The following is a 20,623-nucleotide window of genomic DNA, read 5'->3' as shown; positions in this document are numbered from 1 at the left end:
AGCAAGTTCTTACCAAGCTAAACCTGAATGTTGACATCTTGTAATTTTATCACATTTTACAGTTTGGCTATAAGCTTTTCTTCATTATACTTTACATCTTTCCCCATTCTGTTATCGTTGGTTTCCTGTTTCATTATATTTTGCAATGCACAACTTGTTCATTAGTGTTTACATTGTTACACTCAACTATTTCTTCTCTTCTGATACTGTGTATTTTCTTGGCCAGAAATTATTTTCTTCTTCATAAGTAGGATGAATATGCTAGTCTGCTCTTTTCTAGTTTTTTAGATGCTTGTGTCTTGGATCTATCTGGACCTCATTATAGTATTTGGTGTAAGATGTGGATCTAAGCTAATTGACTAAGAGTGTTCAAACCCTCAACCTCTTCCTCTCATTGACCATCCTCCCCGTCACTACGATAACTGCCCCCAAAGGACTATATAGCACTTGTCTTCATGTGGCCAGGAGTGCAGCCAAGAAATCAAGCAGGACCTTCTTGTATAAACAGACAGTAAGGAGACAAGAGATAAGAAAGTGTAGATCACTAGATGGGTTAAACTAAGGTGTTTGTTCTATATGAGTAGCTTTTAAAGTGTTTTCTGTTAGTGTGTCTTAACTTTTAGAACTACTGGCAGATTCCCGGGGCAGTGCTTCCAGCTCAGAGTCTCTAGTGAGGGCCATAGGCTGTTTCAGAGGCCAGCGTATATGTGGGATGGAAGATGTCTTTGGGTATTTAGAATAGAATCCTTCCTTACGTGGGGTTGTCTATGAGTGCCAAAGCATTTTTCTCTTTAATTATGGACTTTGTGACAGTATCAAGTGACTCCAGAGATTTAATATTGGATGTTTGGTATATTAAATTTTTATCAAATTCCTTAATAAGTAAAAAATTCTTGGCAATGAAGTTGTAAAGGCTTTATGATTATATTGGAGGTTACATAATCTTGCATTATATAGCTATTCTATATTTTTCTTAAGAAAAATGCTGTACTTGAACATTTTTCTTCTCCTGCTTGCTAATTTCTTGGTTCTCCCACTAGCTACCTAATACATTTTATGACAAATTAATATTTGTTATCCCCAGCCTGTGTGGCTATTAGACTGACCTTTTTCTTCCTTCTGCTTTTTCCCCAAGTAGAAAATAATTGTGATAATAGGAGATACATGTAGCACATAGAACTTTTAACTTGTAATAAATAATTATTAAATTATTAAATACATTATAAATGAATTATGTAAATCAATCTTTACATAATGACTTATAGCACAGTGGGTGTTTCTTCCCGTTTGAACTGCACGAAGCCCTGTGAGGTGGGAATTATTGCTAGAGATATGTTTATTGAGGAAAATACTGACTCTCAGAGACTATCTTACAAACTCTGTTGAGGTCATAGAGCTATTTAGTGGCAGTTCAGGATCTCTGGTTTCAAATCTAATATTTCCCCGATTATGTCTTCTGGTTTGAAAACTTTCTGATATCTTTGAAGCATCCTGTCCTGCTAAAAGGATATAAAACTTTATCTTCCTGGAGACTTGCACTGACCAGTGAGGGAGAACGATGATGAACTATTGAATTGATGGTCTTTGTAAAGAGAACAGACTTGTGGTTGCTAAGTGTGGGGGCTGGGGGAGGGAAGGATTGGGAGTTTGGGATTAGCAGATGCAAACTATTGTATATAGGATGAATAGACAATAGGTCCAGGGCTGGCACAGGGAACTATAATCAAGATTTTGTGATAAATTGTAATGGAAAAGAATAAGACAAAATATGTATAACTGAATCACTTTGCTGTACAGCAGAAATTAACTCAACATTGTAAATCAATTATACTTCAACAAAGGTGGCGCTGGTGGTAAAGAAGCTGACTGCCAGTGCAGGAGATAAAACAGACATGGGTTCGATCCCTGGGGTTGGGAAGATTGCCTGGAGGAGGAGACACGGCAACCCACTCTAATATTCTTGTCTGGAAAATTCCAGGGACAGAGGAGCCTGGCAGGCTACAGTCCATAGGATTGCAAAGAGTTGGACACAACTGAGCGACTAAGCACATATTTCAGTAAAATTAAAAAAAGCATTATTATATGGAATGACGGTCATGGGATCAGCTGCCAGGTTTCTTCTATTCCTGATCACCCCTTACCCCAGTTTGGAGAGTCAGGCAGGCATGTTTATTCCCCAGAGCCCCTGAGGTTCTACCTGACTGTGAGACTGCTGTCAGAGAGCACCGGGGACCCAGGCTTGAGGCAGGAGCTGTGTTAAGTGGCTGTGAGCCCTTGAGGTCACTGCAGGTGACTGTGATCGCTGGGTGACCTTTTGCCAGACTTTGTCTTCATCGTTTGTCATTGTTTGCCTTCCTTCCCCTTCTCTGTTTCTGTGTCTAGACTGCTGGACTAACGTTGTAACCTGTCTCTTCTAGAATTCTGAAGGCGGACTCTATGTCTGCATGAATACATTTTTGGCCTTTGGAAGGGAACACGTGGAAAGACACTTTCGAAAAACTGGACAGAGTGTCTACATGCATCTGAAGAGACACGTGCGCGAGGTGAGATACGCGTTTTGGGAGAACGGGGCTTGTGACGTTGTCGTAGTGGGGTTCATCACAAGGAGGTTTTACTGTGCCCATGTGACTCCTCCTTCTCTGGGATGACGGGAAATAGAGGTAGCAGTGTTAGCAGGCATTCATAGCCTTCCCAAACCTTAGCTTAACCAGTCTTATATTTTTCTTCTTGTAATGTTCTGTTCAAAGTTGTTAAAGACATGAGTTGGCCGATAGAAAAAAAAGTCAAAAAGTACAGCAAAGTACAGAAAATAATTCCAGAAACACTCATGGATACAAAAATCAGAAATAAAAGAAATTTGGATATTTTTGCTTCAATTTTTTTTTCTTAGGGAAAGAGCTTTTTTTTCCCCTACCAGTGCAAGTCTCTTTCGGTTCCCTCCCTCCACAGAAGTAAACACGGTTGTGAACTTGCTGTTTCTCGTTCCCATGCATGTCATTATATTTTATTTAAGTATGGGCATTCATGAACAATATGCAGTATGACTTTATATGTTTTAAAGATGTAGATAAATAGTATACTGTTACCTCTAATTCTGCCTAGAGTTTTTCCCTTCAGTGAAATCTCATGCATCTGGGTATACTTCATTCATTTCAGTAGTTGTTTGGTGTTCCATTTTATGAGTACCTTCTCATTTACTACTCTGTTCTCCCATTTGAAGACATTTAGATTGCTTCCATTTTTTTGTTTGTTTGTCTCTACAGACATTGTACAAATGAGCATTTTTACACGTTTCTCCTGGGGGAACATGTGCAAGATTCTTTCAGAAATAGATCTACACGTGGCAGTGTTGGCTCATGCATGTTGTTATCTTCATTTTTACTGGACATTGCTAAATCCATCCTTAGTGGTTGTACCAATGCACATTCCAGTTTGCTCTGATTATGCGTGTCTGTTTCCCCAAACCCTCACCAGTGCTTGGTCAGAATTTTGATGTTTGCTAATGGAATGGTTGTAAAGTGGCATTTAAATATTTAGCATTTTCTCCTGTGAGGGTAGAAATGTCTTTTCATTCCTTTTGTTGGCCATTCTCCTTTTCTTCTCCATGACTTGCCTATTTATATTTTCAGCCTATTTCTCTATGGATTTATCTTTTTCTTAAAAGTTTGATTAGTTCTTTTTACTTCCTGGATACCAAAATTTTGTCTGTTATAGACACACTTTTCTGATGTTCTGTGGCTTATCTTTTTACTTTATGAATTATTTTGTAGAACAGAAGGTTTTATTTTTTTAATTAGTTGTTTTTTTTTTTTTTGCTGCATAACTCAGCATGTGGGATCTTAGTTCCCTGACCAGAGATCAAACCCTTGCCCCCCTGCATTGGAAGCACAGAGTCTTAACCACTCCAGGAAAGTCCTATAGAACTGGTTTTGAATTTTGATGTAGTTAGGTTTATTAAACTTTTCTCTTATGAGTTGTGCTTTTTCTATCTTGCTTAAGAAATTGTTCCCCCCCCCCCAAAAAAGAAATTGTTTCCCAACTCAAGGTCATAAAGATATTTCTTCTAATATTTTTAAAAAGAAGTGTGTGTGTGTGTGTGTGTGTGTGAGAGAGAGAGAGAGAGAGAGAGGGTGAAAGACACAGAGAGAGAGAGATTGTGAATGTTTTAATGTTCTAACATTTTAGATCTTTAAATCATCTATAATCTATTTTTATATTTGTGTCAAGTGTGGGAATCTGCTTTTTTCCTTATATTAATGACCAATTGTCCCACTATTACTGGAGAAGTACAGCCTTTTTCAATGACTTATAGTGCCATTTTAAAAAATATTTAAACTTGCTACTCACACTTGTGTCAGCTTGGAGATGCTCAGTTCTGTATGTTGCTCTTATTTGTGTCCCTGTGTTGATGCCTCAAGTCTTGATATCCAGGAGTATGAGCACTTTTTCCATGTTCATTTTTTTCCCGAAATTTCCTGGATTTGAATGTTTATTTTTCCATATGGATTTTGGAATCAGTTAAAAAATACTGTTGAGATTTTGATCACGGCCACATTGATTTATAGATTGATCTATAGTATATATCATTGTCTAAGGGATTTGGTGATGGTCAGGGAGGCCTGGCGTGGTGCAATTCATGGGGTCGCAAAGAGTCGGACACGACTGAGCGACTGAACTGAACTGAAGCTCCATGAGGGCAGGGAGTCTGGTCTGTTTTGTTCACCTCTGGGTCCTCAGCATGTAACAGTACCCAGCACATAGTAGGTACTTCATAAATACTGACCGAATGACTATTCAACATGGCATACCTCTCTATTGATTCAGGTCTCTTTTATGTCCTTCAGTAATGTTTTATAATTTTCAATAAAGAAACTTTAATTTTATTAGACTGTTTAAAAAAACATTTGTTTATTTTTGGCTCTACTGGGTCTTTGTCGCTGCGAGGGCTTTTCTCTAGTTTCAGAGTGGGGGCTGCTGTCTAGTTTCTGTGTGTGTGCTTCAGCAGTTGCTGCATGTGGGCTCAGTAGTTGTAGCTCCCGGGTTCTAGAGTACAGGCTTAGTAGTTATGGCTCTTAATTGCCACCTGCCACGGACTTAATTGCCCTGAGGCCTGTGGGATTTTCCCAGATCAAGGATCTAACTGGTGTCCCCTGCATTGCAAGGCGGATTCTTTAACCATTGGACTGCCAGGGAAGCCCTTATTAGATTTTTTTTTAAGGTATCTATCCTATAATTTCTATGGGCTTCCCTGGTGCCTCATTGGTAAAGAATCTGCCTGCCAATGCAGCAGATGTGGGTTTGATCCCTGGGTCAGAAAGATCCCCTGGAGAAGGAAATGGCAACCCACTCTAGTATTCTTGCCTTGGGAAATCCCATGAACAGAGGAGCCTCGTAGGCTATAGTCCATGAGGTTGCAAAGAGTCAGACATGGCCTAGTGACTAAACAACAACAACATAATTTTTGTAACTGTTATTACTGTTGTCTTTTACCTTTTAATGTATTTAAATTGGTTATCCATGTTGTTTGGAGATGTTATTAATTTTCAAATATTAATTTTATGTTTGGCAATACTGTTCAATCTTCATCTTAGTCCTAATGGTTTATAAATTATCTTTGATCTTCCATAATCAATGCTGATTTGAAGTTCATTTCATCTCTCACCCTAGCCTACCTAATATGTTCTCTGTTTAAGTTTTGGACAAAGGAGAGATCCCCCAGTTGGACAGTGGGGAGAAGAGGAAGAAAAAAGACCAGGAGGTCAGACAGATCGTAAACTGAATGGTTAGCTTTAAAGTATTCTAACACTGGCCTGATACTATATGATTTCCATTCACTACTCCTGTTAGGCGGGGCATAGCGATTCTGATGAAGTTTGTGTTGTATCACCTGTCTTAACATAAAGTAATGAAGTTTTAGGAGACTGAAAAAAAAAAAAAAAAAAAAAAGGAAGAAGCTGAGGCCCAGAGACTTGAAATAACTTGCTCCAGGTCACAAAGCTAGTGGCAGAATTATAGAATGCAATTACTTCTGCCTCTGAAATTTTAAGTTTAATGTTTCACTCTCTGACCACAGTTCTCTCTCATTTTAGCTCTTTCACTCATTTATTCCTGTTTTAATCTGTTTAGCTTGCTTCTCAGCATCTGTGACTTTAAACATTCTCTTATCACCACTACCCTCAACTGACCCTCATCCTGGTGTCTTGCCTCCTTACGGTCCTCCAGAACCCCGCCTCCCCCACTGCACCCCCGGTCTGTCCATCGGTGTCATCCTCCGCTTCCGTGGATGTACTGCCCACGTGCACTGCCTTGCGGGTGGGGACCATGTCAGATTCCTGGCCTTTCCCCTTCTGCTGGGCCCTCTCACTGCCCAGAACACCTAGCATGTTCCTTCTGTGCCAGTGGATGCTTACTGCAAGACTTTACCCGTGCCTCCCTCTTCATTCTCCAAAAATGATCAGACCTGCGCTTTCCAGAGGAAACAGGGACCCTGGACAGAAACCTTGAGCTCCTGCCTCACCTCCTGGGAGCTCATTTGCAGTGGTTCTCCTTTTGTTTCCTCCCATCTCAGCAGAAAGCTGTGCCCTCTCAGTCCTCGTGGTCCCGTTTCCTCCTACTTCAGAACCTCCATTCACTCCACTCCCTCTTACATTTCCAGCATCTCCCTCTTCTTTTTTCTCACACCTTAAAAAGGAGCATGCCTCAGAACTCTAAGTTGAGTCCTGCTTCAGTCATCCCATCCTTCAATTGAAGCTTTAAAACTTCTACGCTCACCGTCTCGATACAGCCCGCTTTAAGTTCAACACTGCTGTTCAGTTAACCTTCCTGTGAAGCAGCTAAAACTGCCGAGGTTGTCAGTGACCTCTCAGTTGCCAGAGCTGGTAGATATGTTTTAGCCTTGAGTTTTTTAGTCTTTAAACTTGTTTTTCTTTTGGAACTTCTCCTCCTCTGCTTTCTTTGGCACCATTCTCTGCTGGGTTTTCTCCCCTGTCGGACTGCCCTTTCTCACTTTGACTAGCATTGTTTCGTTTCTTTGTTCCTACATCCTAGGAAATACTGGCACTTGCTCATCCTCATCAGGGCCATCCACAGCCTTGTTTGGCCACTATGTCTGAGCTGATGACTTCTCAATCAGTGTCCCTCCAGAGCTGAAGGTCTGACCATCTGACTTTGACCTGGCCTCCTCTACTCAAATGCCTCATAGGTACTTCAAGCTTGTTGCACTCAGACTGAATGAATTATCTGCTTTCTCACCGTGTTCTTTGTCTTGAATTCTAGAGGCTTAGACATCCTTTGATTCTGCTCTCATTCCATGGCAGGCTGGTTATCAAGTCCAGTTATTCGGGCATTCCAAACAGCCCCAAATTCCTTCCTGTCCTCTTCATCCCTGCTGTTCTTGTCCGAGTTCTTGTTATGCCTTAAAAGGGCTAATGCTGTAGCTTCCTGACTTGCCTTCCTTCCTTCCAATGTGCTGTCTTCAGTGCCCTGCCCACCCCCGCCCCACCCCCCTGAGTCTGCATGCTGCACTCAGAGTGACCTTTTCACCCGGTGTGCATCTGTGGCACACTGAAGCTTAAATCTTGAATGTCTTTCTCTTTGTTGTAGGATGAAGTCCAGACTCTTCTGTATATGATTATAAGGCATTCCATGATCTGACCCCTGTGACCTTTCCAACCTTCCCTTTTACTGCATCAGCTCCATTGCCCTAGATATAGCAAACCCCTTCTCTTTCCTGGAACACACCATGATTTCAGGCCTTATGCATGCTGTTTTCTGTTTTGGGGGATGCCCTCCTTTCATCCCTATTCCTTTTATATCTGTTGTACTCCCTGTGGTCAGCATATCCGTATATCTATCCATCATCCCCCCACTCATTCATGTTTCATCCATCCATCCAACCAACCAACCAACCAATCAACTAGCATAATTGCTCTATAGCTGCTATCCACCAGGCCCACTGCTCTTCTTAACTCACCAGCCCTGCCCACCCCTTGTATCCCCAGAAGAACCATCATTTCTTCCTTATGATGTCATCCTTACTTCTCTTAACACTGGAATCCGTTGTGCTGTTTGTTTGCTTTCGTGCTCCCCTCTGCTGCTGGTGAGCTCCTCAAGGGATGGACCGTGTCTTCACTCACTTTGCAGCCTGAATTCCAACACAGAGCCTGACAGTCACGTCTGTGGCTGAGGAATTCCAGTTTCTCAAGCCAAATCACCTAGTGGTGACTGATGCAGGCACAGAGGTAATGGTCTTTGGAAGGAAGGTCTTTTTTTTTTTTTTCCTGAATGGAATCAGACCTAATCTGAGTCTGAGGTGTGACTCTCACATTTGGGGAAAGCCTCACAGTCCAGGAGGTCTCCCTGAAACTCCTCCTTTCTCCCCACACTTTCATGCAGGAGTGGAGGGGACAGTGAGATTGGAACAAGCAGAAGGATGCTGTAAACGTCTGTAGAGAGATTACAAGTGACCTCCAGGACTGTTCAGTGTGGATGGTTAAATATACCTTTGGTGAAGGTTTTATCTCGTCCTTTTTTGAGGCAGGTTGGTGGAGGGAAGGGGAGCAGAGACTCTGAGACCTTGGAGGAGATAGATTCTAAGAGCCATAACATGAATGTAGCATTAGTATTTGGATAGACAAGTTTTTGAGCTAAAGTGAAGTGAAAAAGTCGCTCAGTCGTGTCCAACTCTTTTCGACCCCATACACTATATAGTCCATGGAATTCTCCAGGCCAGAATACTGGCGTGGGTAGCCTTTCACTTCTCCGGGGGATCTTCCCGACCCAGGAATTGAACCTGGATCTCCTGCATTGCAGGCGGATTCTTTACCAGCTGAGCTATCAGGGAAGCCTGGTAGTTGCCTTTTTTTTTTTCTGAATGGAATCAGACCTAATCTGAGTCTGAGGTGTGACTCTCACATTTGGGGAGAGCCTCACAGTCCAGCAGGTCTCCCTGCAGCTCCTCTCCTCCTTTCTTCCCACGCTCTTTTGAGCTAAAGAGTCCAATAATTTTACTTTCCTGTGGGAACTATAAACTTATAGTAGAAGCTATAAAAATTTATTGGGAGAATCACAAAGATGAGTCCACTTTCAATGCCAAATAATGAAATATGGGAAAGAAGAGTTAAGACTGATAGGCTGCTGCTGCCGCTCAGTCGCATCCAACTCTGTGAGACCCCAGGGACTGTGGCCCGCCAGGCTCCTCTGTCTGTGGAATTCTCCAGGCAAGAATACTGGAGTGGGTTGCCATTTCCTTCTCCAGGAGATCTTCCAACCCACGGATTGAACTCGCGTCTCCTGCATTGGCAGATGGATTCTTTACCACTGAGCCACCTGGGAAGCCTCTAATAGTGATAAGAGGGTGAACTAAAGAAGCAGCAGAGCCTTGGTGCTGCCTTAACAGGTGGCTGCTTGAAAGGATGCTGGGGTTTGATCCACACAACTGCTAAGTGTTTGAAATGTGCTCTTTGAGTAACGAGAAGAACATGCATGTGGAAATATAGTTTTGGTCATTTGAGGCAAACATTTTAATAGCCTCTTTGAGAGTCGAACATTTTGTGCGAGTATCAAAAGGGTAATGAATGACTTCTTTTGCAAAACCACTTGAGAGCAGTTTCACCGCTGCAGGGGACTTCTGCCAGAGATAGAAAATACACGGAGCTTAGGGGTAAACGGTCACCAGTGGGAGCTCCAAAAGTGTTTCGGGAGGTTAGACTGGGGCTTCTTATGACCAGAATATCAGCAGCTCTTTATTGGTATTTATGAACTCTTTCCAACAGCAGTTGTTGTGAGCACTGAAGACCAAGCACAGGGCTTAGTGAATAGCAGGGGAACAATAGCCTCCCTCCTGGAGCCACCGTCCCCCCAGGGCTCCTCTGGCCTCGGGCATGGACTCCAGCCTTTTGGAAACACTTGCCCACTTGAAGTGTCCCCTTCACCCTGACCCCTGGCTTCACTTCCCTTCCCAGAGGTACTTTCTTGATAATTTGGTGAAAGCATAATCAGGTGGACCATTACCTTTGCCTTCCCCCTCCCTTCATGGACATGGGTCAAGTTCTTGTTTATCCTGGCATCTCTAGTCCAGATTGAATATTTCCTCTTGGCCTTTTTATGAAAACTAAGAACCTCTGAGGTGCTACCCCAACTCCCAATCATCTGTCCCAGAGGCTGCATTTTAACAATCTCTTGTTTTCTTTTCAGAAGGTAAGAGGCGCATCTGGTGGCGCTTTACCCAAAAGGAGGAATTCCAAGATGTTTTTAGGTAATGTAAATAGTTGTTAACAGTTTTCTGTGTGTGGGGGTGGGTGGGTGGGTGGGTGACTGCACATGTTTGATTTGGAGGAACTGGCTGTTTACTGCTCTACAGTTTAAAGATGAGAGGAGCCAATTTCACTCGAGATGGTCTGTCTCCACTTTGTGTTTACCTGTGGTGAAGGATGCTTCCAACATACTTGCAGGGTTAGTGTTTTGAAGCAATTAGGCTGATAGTGCCTGGAGAGAAATTGTGCTTCTGCTTCTGGTCTCCTTTTTCACTGCCTTTAAGGAAGAGACAGGTTTTTTTTTTTTTTTTCTTTTCTTTTTTTTAATATTAGCCAAACTACAGACTTTATTTGTATTTCACTATTTTTTTCTACTAATATTGTTTTTATTGTTGCTCTAGTATCCCATGTTGCATTTGGTTGTCATGTTTCCCTAATCCTGTCTAATCTGTGATAGTTCTGTAGACTGTTAAAATCTTTTAATAATTGTGACACTTTTGAAGAGTACTGGCCAGTTATTTTGTGGACTGTACCTCAATTTGGATTTATCATGTGACTTCATGGTAAGCCTGAGGTCATGCATTTTTGGCCAGAATTCCTCAGAAGTGATGGGGCCCTCTTCAGGGCCTGCCATCAGGGAGCACAGGAAGCTGAACAGGTGATGTTTAACCTTGCTCACTTGTTAAGGTGGTGTCTGCTGGGTTTTTCCACTGTGAGGTTAAGGTATAGTTAATAAATATTTTGAAAGTGATACTTGGAGATGATACTAATATGTTTCTCCTCAAGTTTTTGTTCACTAATTTTATCATCCATTAGTGGATCTTGCCTGCAACAATGTGGTGTTTATCTAATAGTGATTTTCTGTCTCCCTCATTCAGAAGAGCCAGTTTTGCTCATACAAGTGAGGACTGGCTTCTACTCATGTAATCATGATCATATTTCATATTAAACTTCCTGTATGGTTTTCCCAGAAAAACAAATGGTTTGATAATTTTTGACCAGGCAAGTTTATATCTGGAAATGCCTAGGATTATTGTTTGGAAGGAATTTCAAAATTGTTTGCATGTTGTAATTTTATTTTGGTTAAAAAAATTATATATGCATACAGGTGTATGTGCATCTCTATGTGTGTACATAATGCATGTATATATGTATATACTTACATATATGTGTGTATATGTATGTATGTATATATATGTGTGTACATACATACTCATATACATATATAACTGAGAGCCTAGTAGTGTCTGGCAAAATGTGCTCCAAATTGTTAATAGTAACTCCTTCCTGATGGTGAAATTGAGGTGACATTAGTTTTCATCTTTTTGCTTATTTGTGTTTAAATTCTTTTTCTATAACAAAAAGACACATTGATTATTTGAAAAGTAAAGCCATTGAATGTCTTGGAGCTGAGTTTCCTTCATGGTTGGCTTCTCTGTTACTCTGCACTGGGTCCGCTCTTGCTGTCTTCTCTCCGTATTTTCAGCCCATGGTTTTCTTTATGAGGCTTATCTGCAGTTGGTCTTTCCACACTGGCCAATCTTTCCCACTGCTCCGCATGGCTTTGGACCACAACCCAGGTTAACCAACTAGCCTCGGAGAAGCTTAGAATAAGTCTGAAAGCTGAAATGATTGAATGCGTTTTGACGTTTTGGTTATAAGCCTTCGGCTCCCTTGCACTACTGGTGATAATGAACTTCTTCTGAATGAAATGACATCAGCATGGCATTCTTAAACATCCTGATCTGCTGTTGTTTTTCATTATTTTCTTTGGTTGAGTAAAGGAGTTAGCTGACCTCTTGTCCTTTAACCTTTGTGTTTTTTTACTCAAAAGACCTTGCAGTTTGATTTTTCTAATTATCATATTGGTGGTAGAGGATATTGTCAAGTAACTTTTAACAAAAGAATCCAAAGGTAAGCATTGAGGTTTTGTGCTTCTTACTATGTGAACCCTTCCATTGCTTCCTGGGAGCACTAGCCCACCCTTTCATTTCAGTGGGACTTTTTCTATGGGCTGCTCTCTGTGTTCTCTCAACATTTCATGTCTTAGAAAGCCAGAAACTCACAATCCAGCAAAAATGTTCTATTTGGATTGTACCAGTTTTTTAAAAACTTAAATTTGAATGTCATTGGCACGCTGGGACTTGCCCTAGGCCCCAGTTCTTTCTATGATTTTATACTCAGACACTTCACTAACTTATATTAGTAGGAATTGTTTCACAAACCCTGATTTAAAGCCTCAACTGGTGCTTCATAGCTCCCAGTAGCAACCACTATACTCTTGCCACACTGATCATAGCTCTGTTTTAAAGGTGGTGTGGCCGGTAAATTAATTTCAGTGAAGGACTGTATTAGACTTGTGCTGTGCTGTGTTCCCGTCATGTCCGACTCTTTGCAACCCCATGGACTGTAGTCCTCCAAGCTCCTCCGTTCATGAGTTTCTCAGGCAAGAATACTGGAGTGGGTTACCACTTCTTCCTCCAAGGGATCTTCCTGACTTAGGGGTCAAACCCACGTCTCCTGTGTCTCCTGCATTGACAGGTGGATTCTTTACCACTGAGCCACCTGGGTAGCACTGTATTAGACTTACCTCTGGTTTATTTAACAGGAATTATAAAATATTGGTGAATTTAAATGAGGTAGATGTTAATTTCTTTTATTTCATGTAGAGGATGTTGGGAAGCAGCAAATCCAGGCTGATGTGATGCCCTCATATTCATCAGATTCTAGGTTCTTCCCATATTTCTGTTTCACCCTCCATCCTGGTCTGTGATTTCTAACCTCATGGTCACTTCATGGTACAAAATAGCTGCTAGAATTCCAGCCATCACATCCCCATTCTGGAAAGCAGGGAAGAAAAAGGGGAAGGGACAAAAGAATCTAATCTCCCAGTTTATTCATTTTCCTTTTGTCAGCGTTCTCACAGATCCCCATGCCACACTATACTTCTCTGGTCAGGAATTGATCACATGCCTATGCTGTGTGCTGCATAGGAGGCTGGAAAGCAAAGTCTGTTAACTGGCTTCACTGAGTAAAGTCTGTTACTAAGGAAGAAGGGGAGAGTAAGGATTTCCCTGGTGGTTCAGTGGCTAAGACTGCATGGTTCCAATGCAGGGGGCTGGGATTTGATACCTGGTTAGCGAACTAGATCTTACATCCCACACCTGAGAGTTCGCATGCTGCAGCTAAAGATCCTGCATGCCACAACTAAGACCTGGCATAGCCAAAGAAATAAATAAAGACGAAAAAAGGAGGAGGAGAGAATGAATACTGGGACGCAGCATGTAGCCCCTGCCACAATTTCCTTCCCTAAAAAGGGACATTGGGCATTTCTTCAAGAAAAGGAAATGAGCTCAGAACTCTTTTGCAGCCTCTTTGTTTCTTTGACTAGAAAGTACCTTTTCACTGCTATTGAAATGCAGTTATGATGACCCATCACGAAACACAGGCAGATGACTAATGCTTTCTCCTGGATAGAGGCTTTTTATCCCGTTTCACTTAATGACTTTATGACTAATTCCTTTCCAGTTGGCTCAATACTAACATTGAAACCACTGAATCATTCAGTTGTGACCTTCATATTGATTTTAAAAGGGAAACTGAGGCCATTAGCTAGTGCTGTATGCTTATCCAAGTCTCCTGAGCCCCATTCTGCCCCTACATTCAAGTTAACTCTTTCTCCTGATTACCTCGATAGTCATCTAAATGAAATCCTAGTTAAGGATCCATCCCTCAGTTTTCACTTTTACGGGTAACTCTTTTTAGAATCAACAGTGACAGTTATTGGTGATTTTTGAATCAGAGAAATTTTGTGCTTCTCCTAGGAGAGAAACTTAAAATTAGAATTTTAAAAATATCCTTTGAAATATGTAGCACATGGACAAAGCTTAAAATTGAAAAGTTTTAAGAGCCTCTGTAACAAAAAGTAAGTTTTTCTCCCTTCCCTATGTCCCAGCCACTTAGTTACCCTGAGACAAATAGTAGTTTCTGTTTGTACATCCTTATGTATGTTGATTATTCCTCCAGTAATAGTTTAGACCTATGCCATGCTTTTAGATTTTATTTGTGTAGGTGGTGGGGAGCCATTAATACTTTGGTTCCCAAACTGTGTCCTGAGGCACTCTAGGTTGCCACAACAAACTCACAGGTAAATCACAGGATATTTTAACTCTTTAAGGGAACACAATGATGGTTGAACATTGCATGATTGAATAGCTTGGTGCAGTCTCACTATTAGAGTATCGCAAAGAAAGGCAAGGCCAAAGAATGCTCAAACTACCGCACAATTGCACTCATCTCACATGCTAGTAAAGTAATGCTCAAAACTCTTCAAGCCAGGCTTCAGCAATATGTGAACCATGAACTTCCAGATGTTCAAGCTGGTTTTAGAAAAGGCAGAGGAACCAGAGATTAAATTGCCAACATCCACTGGATCATGGAAAAAGCAAGAGAGTTCCAGAAAAACATGTATTTCTGCTTTATTGACTATGCCAAAGCCTTCGACTATGTGGAGCACAATAAACTGTGGAAAATTCTGAAGGAGATGGGAGTAGCAGACCACCTGACCTGCCTCTTGAGAAACCTGTATGCAGGTCAGGAAGCAACAGTCAGAACTGGACATGGAACAACAGACTGGTTCCAAATAGGAAAAGGAGTATGTCGAGGCTGTATATTGTCACCCTGCTTATTTAACTTGATGCAGAGTACATCATGAGAAACGCTGGGCTGGAAGCACAAACTGGAATCAAGATTGCTGGGAGAAACATCAATAACCTCAGATATGCAGAGGCCATCACCCTTATGGCAGAAAGTGAGGAAGAATTAAAGAGCCTCTTGATGAAAGTGAAAGAGGAGAGTGAAAAAGTTGGCTTAAAGCTCAACATTCAGAAAACGAAGATCATGGCATCCGGTCCCATCACTTCATGGGAAATAGATGGGGAAACAGTGGAGACAGTGGCTGACTTTATTTTTTTGGGCTCCGAAATCACTGCATATGATGACTGGAGCAATAAAATTAAAAAATACTTACTCCTTGGAAGGAAAGTTATGACCAACCTAGACAGCATATTAAAAATCAAAGACATTACTTTGCCAACAAAGGTCCATCTAGTCAAGGCTATGGTTTTTCCAGTGGTCGTGTATGGATGTGAGAGTTGGACTGTGAAGAAAGCTGAGCGCCGAAGAATTGATGCTTTTGTACTGTGGTGTTGGAGAAGACTCTTGAGAGTCCCTTGGACTGCAAGGAGATCCAACCAGTCCTAAAGGAGATCAGTCCTGGGTGTTCATTGGAAGGATTGATGTTGAAGCTGAAACTCCAGTACTTTGGCCACCTCATGCGAAGAGTTGACTCATTGGAAAAGACCCTGATGCTGGGGGGGATTGGGCGCAGGAGGAGAAGGGGATGACAGAGGATGAGATGGCTGGATGGCATCACGGACTCGATGGACATGAGTTTGAGTGAACTCTGGGAGTTGGTGATGGACAGGGAGGCCTGGCGTGCTCGATTCATGGGGTCGCAAAGAGTCGGACACGACTGAGCGACTGAACTGAACTGACTGAAACCTCGGGGGAGCTTACATTCCACCCTTTTTGCCTTTAACCTTGACATTCATGCTTGATGAGGAATAGGAATGGCACCCCACTCCAGTACTCTTGTCTGGAAAATCCCATGGACAGAGGAGCCTGGTGGGCTGCAGTCCATGGGGTTGCGAAGAGTCGGACACGACTGAGCGACTTCACTTTGACTTTTCACTTTCATGCATTGGAGAATGAAATGGCAACCCACTCCAGTGTTCTTGCCTGGAGAATCCCAGGGATGGGGGAGCCTCGTGGGCTGCTGTCTATGGGATGCACAGAGTCAGACATGACTGAAGCAACTTAGTAGCAGGTGGAAAACAGAGCAGCTGCAGAAAGTTCCTGGAATAGACCTGCTCAGGAAACTTATCTGCGCACATAATGACCAGAAGTTTCAAGGAAACTCCATTTTGTCCATTCTTTCTGAGTAGGTCATAGAGCAGGGTCTGGGCTCAAGGAGCTGCCCCCATACCATCATGGGAGGGTTCGCAGTTGGTCAGATTTCCCAGCACTGATGCAGAAGGCTGCTCACTTCTAGCACACAGATTAACAAATTAATGTTAGTTAATTTGTTACAGTCTGGCTGAGAGAACCCTGAGCCTGGCTTCAGAGCTCTGGCTTGATTTAGAGATCCTTTCCTCTGCTGTGCCGCTTCGTAGTGACGTCTTGGAATGGCTGTGGTCCCAGCTACTTCTCAGGGATCTGAGCAGATCACTGAGGTAGAGTTCAAGAAGGGGTATTATAAAATAAAATTTGTTTTTTAACTTAGAGAAGGAGCCCATCCAGGAATTACCAGTTCATTGTCCCAGTAACTGTTTGGAAGAGGTTGGGGGTCCTTTTTCTGCTGTTCCCTAGCCCTTAGTTACCCTGTAGGTTCCTTAACTAGATATTTTGGGCTGGTGACACTCTAATTAGAAAAATTTAGAAATTGTAGACATATTTAGAATCAAAGGGTCATGTATATTCAGGGGAAACTTTAACTTTGCCAGTTAGATTCAGAGTGTAGGTTACCTCTGCTGAATGTGGGCTTCCCTGGTGGCTCGGATGGTAAAGAATCCGCCTGCAATGCAGGAGACCAGAGTTTGATCACTGGGTCAGGAAGATCCCCTGGAGAAGGGACTGGCAAGCCACTCCAGTACAAAGCTCTGCTTTTTTGCATGACAGCAGTCTTGCTTTTTTAACAGACATCAGTTACCAATGTAAAAAAGCCCCAAACTGAAGCAGCACTTTGGATGTGCTAGCTTTGCTTTTGTCTTTAACATGCTGGTGCTGTTAACTTCCTAAAGTCTCCTTTCCAGACGTTTGTGGAGTGTGTGGTGTGTGCTGGGCATTGTGCCGGGACTAGTGATTTGAAGGTGGATAAGACTCACTCCCTGCGCTTAGAGCTTCCCGTCTAGAAGCATCTGAAGTTTATATCTTCTCCACATTTGGATCACGTAGATGATCCCCGTGATATCCTGGTCCTCCTGAAACTGACCACAGCACTGCTTTGGAGCTGTCCGCCAAAGGGAAGGGAGGGCGCTTGTGCTTCTGTTAGTTGTTAATAGTGTGGAGAAGAGAGGACAGTGATGGTGAGGGTGATGTGGGAGTGATGGCAGCTATTCTGTGGAGCCCCTCGCCCCTACCAGATCCCAACCAGGTCCTTAAACCTTATCTTCTTTGATTCTCTCAACAGTGGTACTGGGTAGCTAATATTGTCTGTCGTCTCTTCGTGAGGAAGATGAACTTGGAAAGAACTTTCCCAGGCTTATGTAGCTAGTCAATGTCAGGGTGGGATTTTTTTTTTTTTTTTGACTTAGTTTATCATTGTTTTTGGCCAGGTAAGATTTAAATTAGCATTATGAATTGTGTATGTTTTCTCTGGAAAAAAAATTTAGATTATGTGTTATATGAGCTGAATCTATACACAAAACCAAAAGATTTATACTTTGGTTATTCAAAATTATTATGCACAATATGATAAAGAAGAATTTAAGAATAAAGTTCGTCCCCTTGTTCTTTTCTTTTTTTTGGCCTCACTGGCCAGGGATCGAACCTGCGCCCTCGGTAGTCAAAGTGTGGAGTCCTAACTCACTGAACTGCCATAGAATTCCCCATATTCATTGTTTTCATTTGTTCAGATTTCCTTCCAATTTTTGTCTATGAATATAACTAGTATAAAGTTGTCTTTTCAGTGAAGATGAACTTTATAATTTTAGCATTAACATGGCATAAAAATTTTCATGTTTCTACACAGTCTAAAAAATATCATTTAAGTAATATTCTAGTGGGTTAAACACCATTCTCATTGAACATTTAGGTTCTAATTTTTAAAAATTAGATACTGGGAAATTCTTATTTTTATAACATAGGATGTCTATCTTTGAATATTTTCTTTAAATAAAAGCCCTAGTTACTTCTTAACCTCTCAGACTCTTCTTTGACATTGTTTTTTGTGAAAACCACCTGTTATGGCTACCTAACAATGTTATTTGTTTATTTTGGCATTTCCGATCCTTATTATTTAGAACCTTTTATTAAAATGTATACACTGTGCTCCAGCTGTTTCTCACTTTCCACTTAAAACTGCTCTCCCTTGGGAAATTTAAGAGCAGATTTGTACATAAAAAGGTTCCAGGTTGAGGCTTTTGAGGCATACAACAAGGTAGTAACAGAATCTAGATCCCTTGGTTCTCAGCTGGCTGCTTCATCTAGTAAAATAACTTTCTCCTGTTTACAGAGCCCGTATTTGCGTACCTGTTTGTGTGTGTGTGAGTGGAAGATGGCTTGAGAGCTCTTAGTCACCATAGTTCCAAATGTCTAAATATCCAAACACGATCTGGGTTTCTGCCATCCATGTGAATGCAAGGCTGAAATGTCCATGTAAATATTGTGACAGGACATTTCCTTGAGCCTTTGCCTAACCTTTCCCAGAGACTAGCCAAGCAAAGAGGTGATGACTTGATAGATACCAGGCCAGACTTCCTTACTGAAAATCCTCCATGACCTGAGGGCAACAGGACTGCTTAGATTATAGGGTCCCCCCTCTGGCTCAGTATCTTAATAACTCTTAGTGGGGAGGGGGAGGGTAGGAAAGAGGGACAGAGGGAGGGAAATAGAGATTTTATTTTAAAATAGGTCACCAGTAAATGGTAAGAATTATTATGTGCCAGGTCTCTTGTTTATAATTTATTTATTCTCCATATAAACTGTGTGAGATAAGTTTTATTATCTCCATTCTACAAATGAGGAAACTAAGGCTTAGGGAATTTGTGACTTGACCAAAGAAACATTAATTTTGGAGCCAGAGTTGAAGGTGGGCTTATCTGCTCTCAAATCCATGTACTTTCTTCTGTTGTGTTGGAGAAATATTCCGTCCTATTCTTGTGAAGTCAGGAGCCAAGTACCCGACAAGTCATAATGACCAACCTCTTCCTTTCAACATCTGTAAGAACTGAACATCTAGTGCAAATGAATGCTTTAGGTATAAAGCTTTATGATGTGACTCAGTCTTCTTTGTCCATCTGTTGCTAGTAGATAAGCGTGTACAACTTAGGGAGGATGGAAAGGCCTCCTGGTCCTGGCTTGGGGCAGGTGAACGGCTGGATTGTCAGCCCTGTGAGCTTCTGGCTTTCCCAGTGAGTGCTGCCTTGGTGTGCTATGTTCTTTCTTCACTTCTTGTTCTTTGTTTTTGTTTTCTCCTCAGATCTAGATACTGATGACGATTTAAATAGCGACGATTATGAATATGAAGATGAAGCCAAACTTGTTATATTCCCAGACCACTATGAAATAGCCCTACCAAATATTGAGGAGTTACCAGCCCTGGTCAGTGAGTGTGCACGGCTGCTAGCTAGATGCGCGTGACTCTCTGTGTCAGGTGTGTGTGTGCGTGTGTCAGGTGTGTGTGCTGGGCGGTGGGGAAGGCAGGGTGAGTGAGAGAGGAAGAGGAGACTGAGCAGAAACAGGAGCAGATTGCTCCTCGTCTGCAAGAGGGCCCTGCAGGGTCCCTTGCAGTAACACTGGGCCACGTGCCCTCTGCTGCTGCTGGCTGGCCTCCTCCACGTGGGCTGGCTTCTCGTCACCCGTGAATCACAGTCTTGTGCTTAGATTTTCAAACTGTGTCCCTGAGATGTGCAGGAGAGGGATTGCCTCCCCTTTAGAGGGACGCCTACAATTTTTCTCTCTTCTACATGTTGGCTTTCCATGTATAATTTTGTTTGGGAAACATAAAAGAGTTCCACTGAGAAACAATAGCAACACGAGTTTGAAAATAACCAAGTATTTAGAAATCACAGGTGTGCAGGAGCTTTGTGGGAGTGTATTCTTTTAGGACAGCGCCTGCTTTCTAGGGTTTAGAATTGAGATTTAGTGGTGAGTGTTTGCCCCTTCCTTTCTTTTTTGTGAAGCACCTTTCATCTTCCTGGACAACTTAAAGCCGAGGGCGGGGTGGTGGTGGTGGTATGAGGAAGCCAGTTTCTGTTTTACTTTGCTTCCTGAATTCTGTGGGGCCCAGACTATTTTCCTACTCTCCCCTCATTTCCTGTATTGTCTCCACTGCCTCATCCTTTTTTGTGTTCTTTTCTCTTTCTTTTCCTCTTTTCTACTCTGTTGCATCCTGACTTCTCAGAGTCTGGCCACAGATAGCAGAGTTAGACATTCCAGCTCATTTTTTCCCTCCTCAAGGTTTGCTAAAACCAAAGCTAAATCTCTAGGTCCCCGATTCTTCCAAATGTTGTATGACTGTCTATAGCCTCCTCCCTGCTCACATGCCCCTGCCAAGTGGGCACATTTGTGCTCGGGGTTCCCATGGCATT

The 20,623-nt window shown here is 42.1% G+C and overlaps 1 protein-coding gene across 2 annotated transcripts in view; it reads left to right on the top strand.

Annotated features, from left to right (window-relative positions):
- USP13 (ubiquitin specific peptidase 13) overlaps positions 1-20,623 on the top strand; it is a 131,459-nt gene that overhangs the window by 21,983 nt on the left and 88,853 nt on the right. For both annotated transcript variants that reach the window (XM_061415126.1, XM_061415134.1), the window contains exons 2-4: positions 2,418-2,543; positions 10,195-10,255; positions 19,513-19,634. In XM_061415126.1, the coding sequence (XP_061271110.1) occupies positions 2,418-2,543; positions 10,195-10,255; positions 19,513-19,634 (309 nt within the window). The remainder of the gene's footprint in view (positions 1-2,417; positions 2,544-10,194; positions 10,256-19,512; positions 19,635-20,623) is intronic.

Source organism: Bos javanicus, chromosome 1 (genome assembly GCF_032452875.1).
Source record: "Bos javanicus breed banteng chromosome 1, ARS-OSU_banteng_1.0, whole genome shotgun sequence".
NCBI lineage: Eukaryota > Metazoa > Chordata > Mammalia > Artiodactyla > Bovidae > Bos > Bos javanicus.
The sequence above is the reverse complement of the archived record's forward strand: the minus strand, read 5'-3'. Positions and strand labels throughout refer to the sequence as shown.